This window comes from Gastrolobium bilobum, unplaced genomic scaffold (assembly GCF_033153095.1).
Source record: "Gastrolobium bilobum isolate Gb01-03AN ecotype WA unplaced genomic scaffold, APGP_CSIRO_Gbil_v1 utg1261, whole genome shotgun sequence".
NCBI lineage: Eukaryota > Viridiplantae > Streptophyta > Magnoliopsida > Fabales > Fabaceae > Gastrolobium > Gastrolobium bilobum.
The window spans coordinates 216,258-236,796 of record NW_026897380.1 but is presented as its reverse complement, the minus strand read 5'-3'; the positions used below and the strand labels follow the sequence as shown (position 1 = coordinate 236,796).

At 33.6% G+C, this 20,539-nt stretch overlaps 1 protein-coding gene across 1 annotated transcript; it reads right to left on the bottom strand.

Annotated features, from left to right (window-relative positions):
• Positions 1 to 10,482: 10,482 nt before the first annotated feature.
• Positions 10,483 to 11,420, bottom strand: LOC133306476 (GATA transcription factor 21-like). Its single transcript, XM_061506803.1, has 2 exons — positions 11,169 to 11,420; positions 10,483 to 10,896 (listed from the first exon to the last, which is right to left on the bottom strand). The coding sequence occupies exons 1-2, from the start codon at positions 11,403 to 11,405 to the stop codon at positions 10,537 to 10,539; spliced, it is 597 nt and encodes a 198-aa protein (XP_061362787.1). The 5' UTR covers positions 11,406 to 11,420; the 3' UTR covers positions 10,483 to 10,536.
• Positions 11,421 to 20,539: the final 9,119 nt, after the last annotated feature.

Here is a 20,539-nt window from a genome sequence, read left to right as displayed (position 1 = left end):
TGTGAAGTCTGATTGTACTTTTTATATCATTTATTAAATTTTTGGCGATATTTTTGTTTGTCTATGTCCTACTTACCAACGCCCCAAATTACTCGTTAGAATGGCATATTTCATTCATTAACTACAAAACTAAAGAAGAGTAATCATTTTGTCACATCTGGCAAAAAAATTTACCAGATTGTCACGTTAACAGTAAATTTTATCAAAATGTCACGCAGCATATTTTGCTACACTGTGTAGCGAAATATGTTTGCAAGTAATTCGCTACACAGTGTAGCGAAATATGCCATATCAAGATGCACAGTCAGCAAAAAATGACACGTGTCAAGCAAGCAGAATTCAAGCATAATTCGCTACACAGTGTAGCGAATTTTTGCCTGCTTGACACATGTCACTTTTGTTGACTATACAATTTGACATGACATATTTCGCTACACTGTGTAGCGAATTATTTGCAAACATATTTCGCTACACAGTGTAGTGAAATATGTCGCGTGACATTTTGACAAAATTTACTATTGGTGTGGCAGTCTGGTAAAATTTATCAGACTGCCACGCCAACAGTAAATTCTGCCAAAATGCCACACGACATATTTCGCTACACTGTGTAGCGAAATATATTTGCAAGTAATTCGCTACACAGTGTAACAAAATATGCCATGTAAAGATGCACAGTCAGCAAAAAATGACACATGTCAAGCAAGCAGAATCCAAGCATAATTCGCTACACAGTGTAGCGAATTTCTGCCTGCTTCACACGTGTCACTTTTGCTGACTGTGCAGTTTGACATGACATATTTCGCTACACTGTGTAGCGAATTATTTGCAAACATATTTCGCTACACAGTGTAGCGAAATATGCCGCGTGGTATTTTGACAAAATTTACTGTTGGCATGACAGTCTGATAAATTTTTTTGCTAAACGTGACAAAATAATCACTGTTCCCAAAACCAACACAGATATCACATACTCACAGGACAAAAATAGGGTGAGAAGATATCTAACGGTATTAGAGCACAATTATCGTCATTTTGCTCTGTTCTTCCATGAATCTCCATTGAATATTTTTCCTTTTTCCTTTTGTAAAGATAAGCTCCAAATAGTCTGATACTAATCATGGAGCAAAAGCTCCTTTCTTTAATACTGTATGAGTGTGACAGAGATACTCCAGATACTACAACACTCACCACAAAATATTTTTTTCGAATATTATCTATCAATTCATTGATTACATGACTAATCCAACTCAAATCAAATAAGATTAAATAAGCGGCAAAAATTTCTTTTATCAAATTTTAATACAGCTACATTTCCAATGACTCAAATTTGAGACCATAAGTTAACCTCACACTCAGCACAAAATATCAGTACTAAATAACAGACAACATTTCCCCGCATCAATATCAATTATACTAAATAAGTATGAAAACCAAAAGGACATATATCAAAACCATTTCTTCCGTTGCAGAATAATATAATATATCTTGAATGTCAGCATCTCTATATGAGCAATGCACTCAAATTGCTCTTTATATTTAACCTTACAAAAAAAAACATTGTCAATCAGACAAGTGGAAAGGAAAGAAAAATAAGAAGGCTAGGGTATCTTGAACTTAGTCCATCAATAAAATACCTTAACCAAGAATATTGTATGAAATTTAGGAGGTTGGTCGAATGTTTTATTCCAAGGCTAAATTGGTCTTTTGCAACAAGCTGGAATGGTTTATTCTTTTGCAGCACTAAGATTCTCTGATTTGTCCCCCCACACACATACAGAAGACAAGCTATGAGGAGAAGTTGCTGATCAATTATAAGATATCTGTAACACCAAGAATCTGTAACCGACTTCTTTAACCATGCTAACCAAATGTAGGAAGTTGAACTTATCACAAATGGATCATTGAAAATAGGTAGTGCGCTCTTATATAATTCTAAATGGATCATAATATAAACACATTTTTACCAAAATAAATTGGCTATTGATTGTAATCCATAAAAAATTATTCCAACAATTTCGGCCAGAATAGGTGTGTATTGTGCATCACTGACCCTTGCTCAATTGATAAATTTGAAAAGCCAATTTATGGAAAATTAGAGATTACATATATCCAGTGTAGATATAAAAATGGCAATCCAAACTTCTATTACAAAAACTTTTCTTGTGATGGATTTCTAAAAGAACATGGGAGCATAAAACCATTATACGCTACTAAGTCAGGTAGCTTCATTTGAGTAAAATCACTCTCCAATTCTTACCTTTAAACAGTAATAATCTAATAGTATAATGGGAAAAATGCTTCCGCTTTTGTTGCAAAAAAAAATTTCTGTTACACTCTTATAAAAGTATATGGATTCCAGTAATCTTTTCTCTCTTTTCTATTTATTATGGAACTCATTCATTTTTATACGAATGTGGTAGAAAAAAAAATTTCTACAGCAAAAGCAGAACCATTAAACCCTAATATAATAAGGGTTTAATATTTTTGCTTTTGTTGTAGAAAAATTTCTCTATCACACTCACATAAAAATGAGTGGGTCCCGCTAATCTTTTCTCTCCCTTCTCTTTATAATGAGACCCGCTCACTTTTATGTAAGTATGATAGAAAAAAAAAATTGCAGTAAAAACATAAACATTTTTCCATATAATAATCATACCAGCAACTGATGAATGAAAAATAATAAATAACTTCCCAAAGTCGTCTCAAATCAAGTAATAAATTGTAGAAATGAGTTTCATATTGTTAGAGATATATAAAATTATGGAAAAATATTTTCTCCTTTTAAAAGAGAAATTTTTTCTCATGTTAGTGACTCATAGCATAAGTGAATCCCACCTTGAAACTTTTCCTCTCTCCACTATTTTGTGGGCCCCACTTATATTATGAGTCAGTAACATGAGAAAATTTTTCTCTTTTAAAAGGAGAAAATGTTTTCCCTAAAACTATTAATGTAACCTCATCCAAAAGATTAAGTTGTAGGGTGAGCTAACATTAATGGTTTTATATATCTTTAACATACTCTCTACACAAGAGCTCATTGGACTTAAAGGCTGGACCTGATGCATCATCCACCCTTCAAGTTTAATGGGCTCTCATGTAAAGTGGCGTGTTAGCGTTATATAAAATCATTAATGTAATCTCACCAACAACTTAAGCTTTGAGGTTGAATTGGTTCTTTACACATGGTATTAGAGCCTCAGAGTCACGAGTTCGATCCCACCGCCCCCACTTTCTCTTTTAGAACATCTTAACACATGTAGGTGAGCCAACAGACATGTTAGATAAGTATATATACCATTGATGAACCTTCACTTAGTTAATAGCTTAAACTTTTTAGTTGAATTGATTTTATTTTAATTTCGTAGCAAAATCAAAGCAAGTGGCAAGGTTAGAATAAGGTGAGCATGTCAATATATAGAACGGAAGGAACACATGAAACTATGAATGGCAAACGTGTGCCATACATGGCAATGAAGTCCCCCATTACAATAACAAGTATAACAACCCATTATTCAGAATTCCAGAACTAGCTAGGGGTAAAAAAAATTTAAAAAAAATATATGAAATTTCATGAACCAAACAAGGTAAGATACTAAGATGAAGATCATCCCTCACCCATTTGGTTATGACTTTTCTGTGGGACCCGTTTGATAGACAAAATCACAGCTCAACTTGTGGGGGAGTCCGTACTAATAATGGTCCATAGCCAGCCACATGCAGCCCAATCCAATTGACACACTTTTGTATTTGATTAATTGATAATTATGTGTACCTCTTTTTATAAAGCTTTTCATTTTAATTTATGATATTATAAGTTTATTTTTCAGTGAATGGTATGGATTTGTTCGTTTGAAGTTAGAAAATAAATATATATAAATAAAGTATAAGAGATTCTATACGTCAAATAATCCTTCATAATTAGTGAACTAATTAATATAACAAAATCTCTAAACAAATAACACAAGAAAATACACCATGTCATGGACATAGTTGAACTATTATTAATCTAATAGTTTAAGGCAAAATTGATTCCTATCTCCTCTCAATTCGTAAAATGTGCCTAAATTTTTTTTTTTTTTCAAAAAGCTGATGGGACCCAGCTTGTTTCTATCAATAGGAAAAATCGATTATCTTCATCCTCAGAAGAGAAACAATGCCCATAGTTTAATGTATATATATATATATATATATATATATATATATATATATATATATATATATATATATATATATATATATATATATATATATGGGTTTTGATTTTCTCATGCGGTAGGAGAAAATTATTTTATGTTGTAGACACATCTTATGTGGACCCCACATCTATTAAAAAAATAAAAAAGCAAAAGAAAATATTGCACGAAAATCGAAGGGTCACGAGTAGGAGAAAATAAATCTCCTACGACATGAGAAAATGTTTTCCCTATATATATATATATATATACACACACTTTATGCAATGAACGTGCCAGTAGTTTTATTCAATAAAATAATTTTTTCTTTAATAAAAATTACATATTTATTTTTTGTTTATCAATATCCATTCGTATATATGTGGAAGGCAAAAAAATTAAAATAATGTATTTAAATTAAATAATTACGCATTTAATGCTGTTTCGTAAAAAATTACACATCTACTGCACAATGTGACGCCAGTTTTGGGCGTCACATGTGACGCCCCATTGGGGCGTCTTATCCATGGGAGAGACGCCCCAATGGGGCCCAAAACTGGCGTCACATGTGTGCTCTATATATTTCCTCACTCCCTCCATTCAATTCACACCTCTTCTCTCATTCTTCATATCTCTCTTCTCCACCAACATTCCTTTATCTTTAATTTAGTATTTGAATTTTAGTTGTAATTCTATTTAAAAATGAGCTCAAATCCTGATTATGTTAGTGTTGTGTTATATTACAATGGTAGGAAGGTAGAAGGTCGACGAGGTATCATATTCGAAGGTGAAAAAAGGCCGACACGTATCCAACGCAACACAACCATTGGCGAACTGCATCAGAGAATTCGGCAGAAGTTAAGTCTTCAAGACAACCAATGTATCACTGAGATCACGACAAGGGTGTGGCAAGGTGATAAATACATTAGTTTGAAAGTGCTTGACGATGAAGACTTGGAGATGACAATGGAAGAATTTTGCAACCAGTCAAGGACAGATTTTCTAGAGTTATATGTCGACATCGTCGCAACGGAGAATGCTCCCATACCGGTGAGGTCAGTTTATTTAAATTCTCCCCGTCTTCCAGCTTCTCCTGTCGCTCATGCGTCTCCAGTTGGTAACTTTTCTGAGGGAGATGAAAATGATCCGACTTGGGAAATGCACGACGAAGATGACGATGAAAATATGGCAATGGAAGAACATCTTCTGGCGGAGGATGCTAGTGCTTCAGAAGGAGATGAATCTCGTGAGATGGGTGCGTCTGAAATTCCAATATTCCATCAATCAGTCGTCGCGCAAATGCCGCAGTTGAATGATGTTGCGTCTGCTCCGTTTGGTATTCCACAAGAAGGTAATTGTTCCCATTTGTATATTACGTGAATAAATAACTGATTTAATACCTGAATTAGTAAGTTTGTATTAAAAAATTATAATCCGCAATTGCAGGTGACACAGATGTTATTCCTTTTTGGGAAGGAATTCCGCATTATTCTTACATTGATTGGAGTTATCAGAGCGAACAAGAATCATGTACTGATGGTTCGGTGTCTGGATCGGCTTCAATGCAAGGTCCGTGGCAACTGGGTGACATGTTATTTGTCAATCAAGAATTTGCGACAAAAAAAGATGTCCAAATGGCACTTAAGCACAACCTTATTAGGGAGCATCAAGAAGCCATTGTAATTGAGAGCACGCCTGCAAAGTTGTCCATGAAATGTTGTGCGTACGATGAAGGTTGTCTGTGGCCCGTAAGGGCGATCAAACCGGTGTTTCGTGAAAATTGGAAAATAACGAGATGGGGTGGAAAAAATGAATGTGTGAATGAGCACATTTCCCAGGGTCATAGACAGCTCGATGCGGACGTTATTGCAGATCTCGTGATAAGTACCTTTTTTGTATTTTAGATGTGTGAATGAACACGAATGTGTAATTAAATTCGTTCGATGTTATCGAGGCACTGATATCCTCTTCAATGCAGGGATGATAAAGTCTGAATCATCTGTGTCAATCTCTATGGTGCAAGAAAGGATAACTGCTAAATATGGCTTTCAAGTTTCCTACAGAAAGGCGTGGTATGCGAAGCAGAAAGCGATGGCAATTCTGTACGGTGATTGGGAGGAATCGTATGCTTTTTTACCAAGGTGGTGCGAATACATGCTTCGCTTTTCTCCAGGTTCATTTTATCATATACAAACTAATGATCTTTATGCCGAGCAGAGCTTAGTTTCTGGAAAAAAAGGTTTTTCATTGCATTTTTTGGACGTTTAGACAGTGTTGTGAGGCGTTCAAATTTGCCAAACCCGTCATCCAAATTGATGGAACACATTTATATGGAAAGTACAAAGGGAAATTGTTGGTGGCCACAGCCCAAGATGGTAATAATGAATGTTTACCGATCGCATTTGCCATCGTAGAAGTAGATATCCGGTTGACATGCACCAACTATCGCATGCACCTATCCGGTTGACATGCCTCAACTGTGTGGAAGTAGATAATAGGTGTGGGAGCAAGCCACAGATACTGCTGCTCTGGAGTCACGTCAAGCCACTCATATTCTATATATGGCTGCCACACCACCTACAAACAAAATGTGAAACAATATATAGAGTTACAAAAAAAAATAAACCCATAGACAAATAACAACACCGTAAGTATCTAACACCAAACCGCATCTCTACAGAGTGTGTCCAATGTTGCCCGATAATGGGTGACCTCATGAGGTTTAAACTTTTGTACAGCATTAAACCTGTCAATCAGAAACATTATCAACCATACATAATCGTCCAAAGTCAAGAAGTATACAGTTAGTATATACATTATTAACCATACATTATCGAAATCAAATGAAGTAAATAAATCATACCGACATCCATAATGTGTGCCCGGCTCTGGATGAGGAGGAAGGGGTGGAGCAATGGGTGGGAATCGTATCCATGCCCAAATTTGAAGGAGAATATGGCAACCACCCCATGTCGCTTCGACGGGCATATGTCACTTCACACAAATTCCTGAACAAGTGTGTCAAAACTGCAGATCCCCAGCTGAATCGGCCAATGTCCTCAAATCCTCCACCTAGCAACGGGACAAGCCGACAACCAAAATTGCTACCTCCAGACTTGTCCGCCAGCAACCAAGTCCCCAACATCCGGGCAATGTGGGCTTTTGTGAAGTAGATCTCGGCAGCATGATTCCCCTCATGATCAGTCCACCGAGTATAATGCTGATCCAAGAATGAGATGCGGAGGTCGCCGGAATGATGGAACTCACCGGCCTCTAGAACATGTCCAAAAACAGCAGCACAAACAGCGTGCCAATCCTCAGAGGTCGATCCGATGACGACAGTACCGTTGGTCGGCAAGCCCAAGATGCCTGCCACATCTTGTAAGGTGATCGTCATCTCACCTTGGGTCATGTGAAAGGTATGTGTCTCTGGTCTCCACCTCTCGACCAGAGCACTAATTAAAAATGTATCTATTTGTGATAAATTACGCAGTTATCACGTGTTAACGAGTTTTATTAAATAATTACATAAATACAAAACGACATAAATAACATACCTGGATATGTTGCATCCTGGCAACATGTATGAAACCCGCCTATCTGAGGTACTCTTCCACAACCTGTGGAATAGCACCGGTAGGTGGGCCCCCTTGTGGCTTCCCACGCCTAGTCTTAATCTTTCTTACATGCTCAGTATTCCACACTCGCTGTGAAATATGACCTTTCTGCGTCCTCTGACGGAGGACCTCCCACCTGTAGGGTCCAGGTATGATCCACATGCTGGGATCGGTGGGCTCTACATCCGAATCAGATCCCGAAGAAGATGATGACTCAGCCATTATCCTCAACTAACTACAAAGTTATGCACTCCCGCATTAATAACATCATAATACGAAATTTACAAAGTCTCTAACACTATTTATAAATCACTAATTAATATGCTAAACCCTAATACATAATTAAAAATCGGTAATAATAATAACTACGTAATAATAATATTACTATATCATTACAACATTCATAGCATGGCACAAAATTTCTAAGTAACTATCCTAATGTTCCAAGTCTCTAATATACAATCAATCCTAACATGTATTACTAACTAGCACTGTAATTTAAATGTATACATATGAGGTATTATGACCTTACCTACGTTGGCAGAGCTTCGCTACGAACCGCGGTTAGAGAGAGGTTGGAGAGAGGTTAGAGAGGTAAATGAGTAAGGAGTGAAAAAAGGAAAGTGGGGTATATATAGGTTGCACATGAGACGCCCTCTTTGGGCGTCACATGTGACGCCCAAAGAGGGCGTCTCATTGTGCAACAGATATATAATTTTTAACAAAACAGCATTAAATGCGTAATTATTTTAATTAATTACATTATTTTAATTTTTTTTGCCGTGGAACACTATCGTTCTCCCTTCGTCGCTTTCGTCTGCGTATTTGAAGATTATTACACTCTTTACATAGTTAAAAAATATTATCCAATTTTGTATTTCATCTTGTCATTTGTAAAATTATTGTTAAAATATTGAAAAGTTAATTGTGCATTTCAAAATTTGAAGTTGATAAATATTTACACGGGTTCTTAGTTTTAAAACTGAAAAGGAAATGCAAATGCAAGAAGTCATGATAACAAAAACATATTTCAAGGATATTTTGTTGTTTTATTTAAGGCTTTAATCTTTCTAAAGTGAATGTAGATAAATTATCTACATTTGCTCCAAAAACGACGTCGTTTTGGATTTAAAAACTAAAAAACTATTTACAAAAAAAAAAAAAAAAAAAAAAACTAAAAAACTATAATAAAAAAGACTATTATAACCTTTAAATAAATTATAATTATAAAAATACTTTGATTTTAGTCTCAAAACGACGTTATTTTGAGCTCAATGTAGATATAGATAAATTATCTACATTGACTGTAAAAAAAATGAACCCTTTATTTAAAGTAGTTAGACGCTATTTACCACACAAAAAAAGTAGTTAAACGCCTATGGTAATATATAAAAGGGATATAGGATGTTTTACCTATTTTTTTTATGCCTACCTTACCTATTTATCTCCAATATCATTATATCAGAATTTTAACTAATTTTCACTATTTATTTCTTCTCTTAAGATTCTGATAAAAAGTGTTGGAGATAAGTAAGTAATGTAGACATAAAAACAAAAAATAGACATATATCTTATCCCAATATAAAAATAAAGGAACAGACAAGTTATAGTAGCATTAACTTAATACTAAAAAAACCACTAGGATTAGTCTAATAGTGAGGGGTTTAGATAGTTTGTATTAGGTTACGTGTTCAATTTTAACTATTATACCAAAAAAAAATTAAAAACTTAATACTAAAAGAGGTGGAAATGTCATCCAATGGATATAGCTTTGGTAACACAAGTTGAGTAAGTGAGAAAATAACATGGCTTGATTTTCACCACACACTCGATTCTCACCAAATACATTTTTTAAATAGTTGAAGCTGGTGGGGATAAATAAATAAAAAAGAGGAGATTATTGTATTAATTGAATAAGTTGCATCTTTTAAAAAAAAATCAAAACTTACATATTATTTGTAACTAAGATAACCAAAAACCACTTATAGGTAAGAGGGAAAACATTTTCTTATGTTGCATGAGAATTCAATTCTCATGTTGTGATCCTTCGATTTGCGTGCAAAACTTTTTTTTCTTTTTCTTTTTTTAATATATGTGAAGTTCACTACTAGTTGAGTCACAACATGAAAATTGAATTCTCGTGCAACATGAGAAAATCAAATCCCTGGTAATTACAGTATAACTAAGGTTCATTTTCCAATGACAAATAATTTCTAACCTCACGTTAAATCCAAAACTAAAGATGATGATTTGCTCTTATTTTATTTTTATTTTTTTGGTAAATGATTTGCTCTTATTTTAAAATGGACATAGTCTCCCCTCACCCTAAATATTATTTTACCAAAAAAAACTACGCTCACAAAGAACAATGCCTGAGTTCATTTTCCAATGATAAATAATTTCTAACCTCACATTAAATCCAAACTAAAGATAATGATTTGCTCTTATTTTAAAATGGAGATAGTCTCCCCTCACCAGAAATATATTTTTACCAAAAAAAAAATAACGCTCACAAAGAACAATGTCAAATTCAGAGTAACAATAGCACTTCAAACTATGTAACTAGGAATGCCTTCTTGTAGTAAATGTAAGAGTCTTCTTGTACTACTACTTTTGTATCTCAAAGAGTCAAGACCACTCAAGTTAATTAGGATACAGACAAAGTCTGAATCAAGAGTACAACCCTCTAGGAGATCTCGAGTCATAAAAAGCTGTATCCTAACCATGAATACAAAAATCTCATAAATCTAAGTAAAGATATCTGAGGGAAAGCCATGAAGTAGACCATAAGATAAAGCCATAAGCAATATCGCAGCCTCCTTCTCATCCTTAGGGAAAACTTGTTGGAGAGCCAAGTTATTACTCAAGCTTATTGTCAAATCCTCAAAACCGAACTTCTTTCTACCTCGAGATGAATTGGCATTGGCTTCAAGTTTACGCTTCTTTTTCAACTTTGGTGCACTCTCGGTTTTGGACTTCCTCTCTTTGTTGTGCAACTTATTTCCCTTCACATGAGGTTTCTCAGCCCCCACTAAAATTGTACCATTTGCAGCGGCAATGGCACGTCTTGCCTTCCTTTGCCGTATCCCACAGGCATTGCAAAGTGACTATTACACCAAAAATTAATGGTTAATCTTTCAACATAGTTTAGTTAATTTAAATGAAATATTTCAATTGTTCAATTTCTACTTGCATTGTTTAGTGTCAATTTTTATCAAGTTTAATGTTGTTAATGTAAAGTTTGATTAGTTATAGGGACAATAAATGAAAATCCTAGAGCTAATTATTTATCATGAAAAAAATAAAATTTGTTAGGGGATGGATGAATCAATAGAGAGGTTAAACAAACAAAAAAAAAAAAAAAGGAAAAAAGATGTACCTTGGGACCTCTTGGTCCACTTCTCCAAAGAGGGGTCTTAGTGGTGTGACAATCAGAGCAAACCCTAACAGTGATACTACTGCTTTGGTTTGAAGAATTGTTGCCGCTATTATCAGTTCCTAGAAGTGATAATGGTAGCTTTTTCTCTTCATAATTTTTCTTAGAGATACCTGTTATATCAGAACAAGTTTGATCCAAGACCATCATCCTTTGCATCATTCTCACCTTTGAAGGCATCCACTTCACTGAACTATCCTCAGCTTGAAGATTTTCATGACTCCCATCTTCTTTCTTCCAAACTGTACTCAGCTTGAGGTCGCTGCTGTTTTCATTAAGATCCCATGATCCTCTTGAAGGAACAATCTTCTCGGCCTAAAGATAACATGATCAATTTGATTATAACAAAATATATATATATTTATATATATATATATATATATATATATATATATATATATATACACATCTTAATTAAAAAATAATGAAGATTATGATTTGCTACTTATTATACTATATCTATATGTGTGTGTGTGTGTAATATGCGTCACCTCTTCATCAGTTTGTAAGTGCTTTGGTTCCACGTGGTAAGATCCTCCTTGATCTTGATCCAGGTTGAAGAGTATAGAATATGACAAAGAAGAAGATGAAGAAGAGGGTTGATGGTTTATACTGAAGAGTTGGTGGGTGTGATCTTCATTAAGATCTAAAGGCATAGGAGAAGATACTGAATAACGATAAGTTGGTATCATGGAGTCATACACATAAACACACACACACACACACAAACAAAGCCAAGAGAGACAGAGAAGCAGAGAATGAAAGGTAATAAAAGGGTTGGGGGCGAGAAGAGAAGAAATAGAAGGCAAAAAGGTTCTGAGCATCTTACTCATACAAGACATAGTAAGACTCATTTAAAGGCGATAGAGATTACACATTTACAACTTTTACAGCCTTAAAAACACATAGCAAAAGCTATCACTATAAGACATTCACGTGACTTCAAGACATCTAAAGCCGACAAATCGAAAAGACAAACGGTTTCAGGAGTGTGTGGAATGCTACTGCGCTGACCCCATACTTATGACAAAAACCATATTTGCAGACTTTTTTTTTTTTTTTTTTTTATTACTGCACAGTGCCACAGCACTGGATTCTGCATATCTACTACTGATTAACCCTAGCTAGTTGAAACTAGAATCGATGGAAGAGATAGAATTTGATGATAGCCACACATGACAAAGATAATGTAGTCACACATCTCAAACCAATAATTTTGTCACAGGAATAATCTTGTGAATCAAATTCTTTTCCGCCAAACATATATTTGTATTTGGGCCCGTATATGGGCCAATTATATACGGGTTTAAAATTTTTAAAGTTATTTTAGATAATTTATTATAATATTCAATAAACTACAGGTCCATGTGGATTTATGTGATGAGAAAAAAATAGATCTCACACACTTTCATGAGTGTATTTTGATGAACATTAAATAAAATTATCTAAAGTAATTTTAAAAACTTTAAACTATCAGGTCCAATTGAAACTTGATTAATGTCTGGTTGTTGTTATTATTATTATTATTAATTTTCTGTTACTATGATAAACTTTATTATTTCACAACACATTTTTTTAGTGTAATATTTTATATCATTTAACCTTGGGTAAAGTGTGTGTCATTTTAAAGGATGTAAAGTTGTGTCATTTTAAGAGGGAGAAAGAGATAGATAAAGGAGGAAAGAGAGTTGACAAAAAAAAATAAAGGTGTAGGTCCCATTTTTTTGTGAGAGTAAAAGAATATAAGTTGTGTCATTTAAAAGCATAAATATTTTTCGCTTTAACTCTTAATATAATTGTCTCAAGAAATATTTGGCGTTAAGTGTTTGAACAGTTGTAGGAGTGGATTCCACTCTCGGGCTTCAAGCCGAGCTAATATAAAGTTCGATTTGAATCGAGCTCAGTTCAAATATTTAGTTTTTATAATTGTAAAATGTAATTACTTTATAAAATTAGAATTTTTTAAATTAAATTTTGTTATAATTTAATAAATAGTATGTATAATTTATTGAGACCAAGCCAATTAATTCAGCTTAATTAGTGTTTGATTTGGATGTGAAGTTAAACTTTAGGTTGATTTTCATAATTCAGTATTACCGCATTCAGTTATATCATTATTTGATAATAATAACATTAACAATTCAAATTATTGATAATCTTCTATGTCATTAAAGTATTTTTGGCGATTTTTAAATTAATGGGATGGTAAATTTCATAAAATGTATACAATATATATATATGGCCATGCTTCAGCCAAGGCACATGACTACACACAAAATCCATTCACCATGGGTAAGTTAAAAAATTTACACTCAGTTCTCACCATCAATTTTTATCAGATCTAGTGGCTTACACTAACACAAACCAATATTCATTAATCCAAAATAAACTATAAATCATGTGATCAGAATAGAAGAATCAGGAAATGATCATTATACTGCAATTGACGAGCCGGGAAAGAGGGTAAGTACTGGGATTCAATATATGCTGCAAAGGAAGCACACTAATCCTCGTGCCAACAAAGACAGGGCTATGGCGTAATAGTTCTCATCTCCAAAATGTTCCATTCTCCTAGGCGATCCCAGTTCTATGGCGTGTGTCCCAAAATTCATGCCAATTGATGTATTTGACTGCAATTTAGAGCCAATATGATGGCATTTGTAGTATCATATCCCCTCTCTGTCTTTGAAAGCTCATATTGATTGGTGGATTAAATATATTATAATTAGGGAAGGTAATTTTTTACGCAACCCGCTAACATAACATGAACATGATACTGAACATTCGTATTTAGGTTGATTCATTTTTAAATTTGTGTTGTCTTTATGTTGGCAAAAATTGACACGAAAAAATTCATGTCGTGTCGCATGTCAATCCGCAAACACAAAATTGACTCGCATTAATCTTTTTATGCTATTTGTTTCATATCGTGTCATGTCAACCAACATAATAAGATATACTCTTAAATATTGGTAGGTTATTTGTGTCATGTCATGTTATGTCAACGTGTACAGACTTTGAGATTAATGGGTTATTCTTGTTGTGTCAAGCTACAAAATAAGGAGGTCGTATTCATGACAAAGGTTTTAACCCGTTTTCAAATTCATATCGTGTTCGTGTTGAGTATATTCATGTTCATGTGAAATTCATGTTGTGTCATGCATATCAACTTATAATCGAAAGTATGGTTTAGATTATTCTACGTAGCAATTAGGTAAGTGTTGGGTCCATGACCCATGATGGATCTAGCCCTAATATCTTATATAGAAAATATGCTTAGATGCTTAGCCGCAACTGCTCAGAGTGAGAAAATAGAGGCAAACACAAAGAAAAAGAAACACGCAAGAGAAAACGAAAGCCAGAAACAAAGATCCTTTCAAGAAGAAATCTACTGTCATTGCTGAAGAAGAAAAATATACTGTAAAATAGGATTCCTATCCCTTTTTCTGAGGAAAACACTTGCTTAAGACACTTGTCTAATCCATCCTTTTAGAGGGTAAAGTCCTCTAGTTATTGTGTCAGAGGGAATATTTGTGTAATCTCATTATTCATAGTGAAAGTTTTATGGACTTGGTCATGTGGTTTTTATTTTCACATTGAAGAGATTATCCACATTAAAAGTTTTGGTGTTCTCTGTTACTCCCTTTATCTGTTTGTTTTTTATTTACTGTTTGTCCATTAACGCTTTCGCAGGCAGGCTATTGGATATTCGTTTAATATAAAAAAATAAAAGGAGAGAATTTCGTGTTAAGTCTACTTACACCAGTTGTAAGTGAATTATTATTATTATCATTATTATTATTATTATTATTATTAAGTCTAAGATATCAATTAAGCTGAACGGATGGTTACTAGTTGTCTTTATGTGGTATATAAAATGAAATTTTTTCACAAAAGTTAATTGTGACTATATAAAATATTGAAAAATAGATATGTCATGTTGTAAAAAATTGGTTGTGTCATGCTATAGACACAATCAATGTGGACCCCACCACTTTTAAAATAAAAAAGAAAAGAAAGTGGTGGGATCCACATTGGTTGTGTCGATAACATGACACAACCAATTTCTTACAACATGATACATCTATTTCCCTAAAATATTTTGAGTTTGACCTTCCTTAATAACTTATGTAGTCTAAATTATAGATTTAGTCTTATCTATATTTAAAAATTAAAAGACCTTATCAAAGCCTATTTGTCTTTTTAAACTTAGGACTATGAGACCGTATCAAAAAATAATATAAAAAATTAGAATAATAGTATTTTATGAGACAAGTTATTCTTACATCAATACAAGATACAAAGTATTACATTCATCTATTGGCATTGATTCACATGTATTGCCATTGATTCACATAACTAAAAAATTAGAAACATTAAATTCAAGTGGTATCAATGATCAAGATTAAGATATAACTTACGTTCTTAACCCTTATTTTATTATTTAAATTGTCTAAATAATAATTTTTTATTATATTTAAAATAAATAATATGATATTATATTGACCAACCTGTAATCTTATAGGACATGCTTTATAAAAATTTACTTGTGACCAATTTTATAAATAAACTTTTTGAGGCTTAAATATATTTTATTTTACTGAATATATTAGATATCATATGGCCTAAGTTGTAAGCTTCGAATGGATAGCATGGCCTATTTATATAAAAACATTAAGTGCGATAGTTAATGTGTGACATTCCATACGTTATGAGTAAATTAAGTTACGGTGAAAGGATAAGTTAAGCGCCGTTTGGTACAAGGTATTTTTTAGAATTTTCGAAAAACTGAAAGTGGTAATCATATTCACCCACGTTCGGGACAAGATTTTTAAAATTTTTTTGGGAATATGATTTTCTCGAGATTTTATTTTATGTGTAACTTTTTTTGAAAATACTATAAAGAAAATACTATCCAGGGGATGCACTACAAGAAAATATGTATTTTGCGACGGACATTCTGCGACGGTTAGATGCCAACCGTCGCAGAATAAGTTACAACGACGGTTACTTCGACGCTCCAATGAAACCTAGTTGAATATCACAATTCCACGACGGCAATTAGCGACGGTTCGGAACAGCCGCAGAATATTTAATTTTACGACGGTTACAAGCGACGCAGAATACAAAATCAGGGACGGTTATAAACAGCCGCAGGATATCTCACTTAACGACGGTTACAACCGCCTCAGAATACAAAATCAGAGACGGTTATTAACTGCCGCAGAATATTTCATTTAACGATGGTTGGAACCGACGCCAAATACAAAATCAGAAACGGTTATGATCAGCCGCAAAATATTTCATTTAAAGACGGTTACAACCGACGCAGAATACAAAATCAGAGACGGTTATTAACTGCTGTAGAATATTTCATTTAACGTCGGTTGAAACCGACGCTAAATACAAAATCAGAAACGGTTATGATCAGCCGCAGGATATTTCATTTAAAGACGGTTACAACCGACTCAGAATACAAAATCAGAGACGGTTATGAACAGCTGCAGGATATTTCATTTAAAGACGGTTACAACCGACGCAGAATAAAAAATCAGACGACAGTTACCAAAATGAATCAAAATATATAATTTCACGACACCCTGCCAAACGTTGCAGAATATACAATTTCATGAATATGTTTTTTGCGAACGTTCTTTGCGCATAACGGCACTTAGCAGGATTTGAACATAGTATACATTAGAGGAATTCAACGACAACAACCATTATGGCTTTAAATTCATAATTATATTTATTAGATACTTTTGTATAAATTTAAATGAAGCTTTTCCACCGAGTCAATGATAGGTGTAGGGTGTGCATAACAACCATTTTATTCCATAGCACTGTTTCTGAAAAGAAACAATTCTTTTATATTTCTGTGCATTGGAACAGTTTTTGAGAAAAAAATGTGTTTGATAACACAACAAATAATATACTAAAAAATAATATTCCTATTAAATATAAAAAAAAAATTGGATTATCATTTTGCTTTCCATATGGTGTGGTTGTGGTGGTGGTAGCGGCGGGGGTGGCATGGTGGTGGTGTTGCGACGGCAGTACGGTAGTGGTGGTAGCAGTGACATGGTGATGATCATAATGGTGGTGGTTGTGACGACAATGGCTTTGGTGATGGTGGTAGTGGTGGGCATGTTTGTGGTGGAGGTGACGGTAGCTGCGATAATGGTGGTGGCGTATGTGGTTGGTGGCATGGTGGTGGTGTTTCGGCGGTGGTACAGTAGTGGTGGTAGCAGTGACGTGGTGATGATAGTGGTGGTGGTTATGACGGCAATGGTCGTGGCGGTGGTGGTAGTGGTGGGGATGGTGGTGGTGGAGGTGACGGTAGCTGCGACAATGATGGTGGCATATGTGGTTGGTGGTGGCGATAATGGTGTAGCGCTGGCAAGGTAATGGTGTTTGTGATGACATCTTGGTGGTGGTAGTGGTTGCGGCAGTGGTGGTAGTGGTAGGTGACAGTGGTGGTAGCAGTGGCGATGGTGTTGTTATGATAGTGGCGATGGTGGTGTAATGGTGGCGATGATGGTGGTAGTGACGGTAGTAGCTGTGACGATGGTGGTGATGGTTGGTGGCAACAGCAGCGGTGACGGTAGTGACTGCAGTAATGGTAGTGGTTGTTGGTGACAATGGTGGTGATGGTAGCAGTGGTTGTGGTGGTGGCGGTGGTAGTGGTGGCGAAGGTGGCAATAGCGGTGATGGCAGTGGTCGCGATGATAGTGGTAGTGGTGATGGTGGTGGTGACGATGACGATAATAATGGTGGTGGCGGCAGCGGTGGTAGTTGTGGTGGTGGTGATTTAACTTGTTGTAGTTTCAAAGTACCATATATACCCATTGTGGTTATAAAAATGTATGACTAAGATCCCTTATGGTCTTATATATATAGAAAATTCATTTATTTAAATATATCCCTTTTGATTCACAATAAAAATAAATATTTTATTGTAAAAAAAATATTTGGACCTTATTTTGAATTTAATTCATTACATGATAGGGATTTGAATCTCATGTCTTATATTTTTATCATGAAAATAAATATAAATCAATTTTTTTTATCTAATATTGTTATAATATCATAGAAATAAATTTAAATTAAATAATTTCTTTTAGGTGCTTTGCTTGTGTTCCTCGTTGCCGTTCCGTTTGTGTTAACTTCAAGTTTGCTGCATTTGCCAAAGTTTTATGCTCTTCTCATAGGTAGCCTTCTTAGTCTCGTGAGCATTTGTTGCATGTGAATGTCTGCATTATTTGACAATAAGATGTACTAAAGGGATGATCATAAATATATATCTTGATTAATTCAGCTTCATTTTTAACTAAAAATAGCAGGTCTGTTGAGCCTAATTCATTAATTGTTATGTGATATGCCTATAGTATAAATTTTCAACTTTAATATGCGTGCAAGTTAGATTAATTAATAGTAATAGAAAATGAAAGGCAAAGAAGAAATTTGAACACGTAAAAGTTATTTCTATATGAAAGTACCGCTTGAAGTATATTTTTAAACATCTTTATTATAGTTGCAGGTAACTTGCTTTCATTTGAGTAGCAATTTCTAGCATTACTTTGGTTCTGTTGATAATATGATTTGAAAATAACTCACTATATTGATTTGGTAGGGAAGAAGGAAGAGAGAGAAAAGCAAATAAAAAGTATAGTACTACTAGTATAAGCATTGGTGTTCTAATACAAATTATGCAGTAAGACTACTAACCTTAATTAAATAATGAAAAAATAAGGAATTATAAATTAAATTAGGAAACAACCCCCAAGATTGCTTCCTCAATTAGATGACTAATTGATTCCCTGCTATATTTTAAATATCTTCGTAGATACTCCAAATATAGGTTAAAATAGTCTAATAAGATATACTGAATATATTATGACATATTCGTACTTGCCTTTTTTTTCATCTTGTATAGATGAGTGTTAACTATCTGGTCTTCTTTTGCAGGCTGTATTGGAGACTGTAGCTAAAATTACACATGAGAAAGCAAAGAGAAATGATACACATGAGGGAAAGTATGGTCATATGTTGCCTGATGTAGTTTCTCGATTTCAACTTACAATGCATAATTGGATGGAACTTATATTCATTGATAACTTTTTTTCTTTTTGAATGATTATTTTTAGTGTCACAAGATCATTTCAGTTGCAATATGTGTTCTCCCTGGAAAATGAAGATTCTGATGATGTGACAACCTTGATTGACAAAAAGGTGGGGTTGTTCTTCACTGTGATGTTAACTACTTTTTTTTTCATGTTTCAATCTTCTTACTGGTTTATGTAACTGTATGGCAGGACAATGTCTTTGTGATGTCAAACAAGAAATCCAAATATCCTGTTAAGAGGTCTTTATTTGTGATTTGTAGGCTTCATGTTTGGATTCCTCCATTTGTATCACAAGGTCTTCATCAAATATTAACATATCATCCACACAACAAGGTCAAAATGAAGGATTCGCAACTCCTTTTGATGACTCTTTCATGGATGACATTTAAATTCTAAATATTTTGAAAACTTTGTATTGACATTTTATTGGGTTTTTTTGTGATCTTTAATTTCTGTTTAGATATTATAGTACTTTGAGATTTTGGGATCTTTATTTTGTGAGCTATGGGAATACATTTTGTTGGACTTTTTTGTGATATTTACTTCTTGTTTAGATTACAATATTTTGAGATGATATTTTGTTACACTTTTTTGGAATCTAAACTTTCTGTTTAGATGATATTACAAAATATCAAGTTTGATGTTTTTGAACATTATGATCGATAAATGGTTTAACAAAAAAAAAAACACATTATCATAAATGAAATTTTTATGAATGATCCTTTTTTGTTAATAATTTTAATTATACTTGGACGACATGTGATCATGGTTTCATTGCTAGTAAAAAATTAAAGATATATTTCATAAATTATGTATGGAATATAATATTGTATATTTAAATATATTTATGAAATAAAAAGTATTTCAATAATAAAATAATAACAAATCACTATTATTCAAATTTAAAAAATTGGATTTTTGAAATATTTCATACACAAGTATTTCAAAAATTGATTAATTTTTTTTAAATTATTGAATAAAATCATAAAAAAGTATTATATAAATTTTTTAATTAAATTATCAAAATATTTAAATTAATTATTGAATTATTAATCAGAGACTGTTAAAAACCGGTTTCAAATTATTCAAAGGCGGTTCGTAACCGACGTGAAATAATACAGTATTACTTAATCAGCGACTGTTAAAAACCGATTCTAAATGTAAATACAGCGGCGGTTAGTAACCGAC

Coding starts and splice junctions, on each gene's coding strand:
- LOC133306476 (XM_061506803.1), bottom strand. CDS start 11,405: ATGCCTTCAAAGGTGAGAATGATGCAAAGGATGATGGTCTTGGATCAA. Junction 10,897..11,168: donor GTGGACCAAGAGGTCCCAAG/GTACATCTTTTT, acceptor TTGGTGTAATAG/TCACTTTGCAATGCCTGTGG.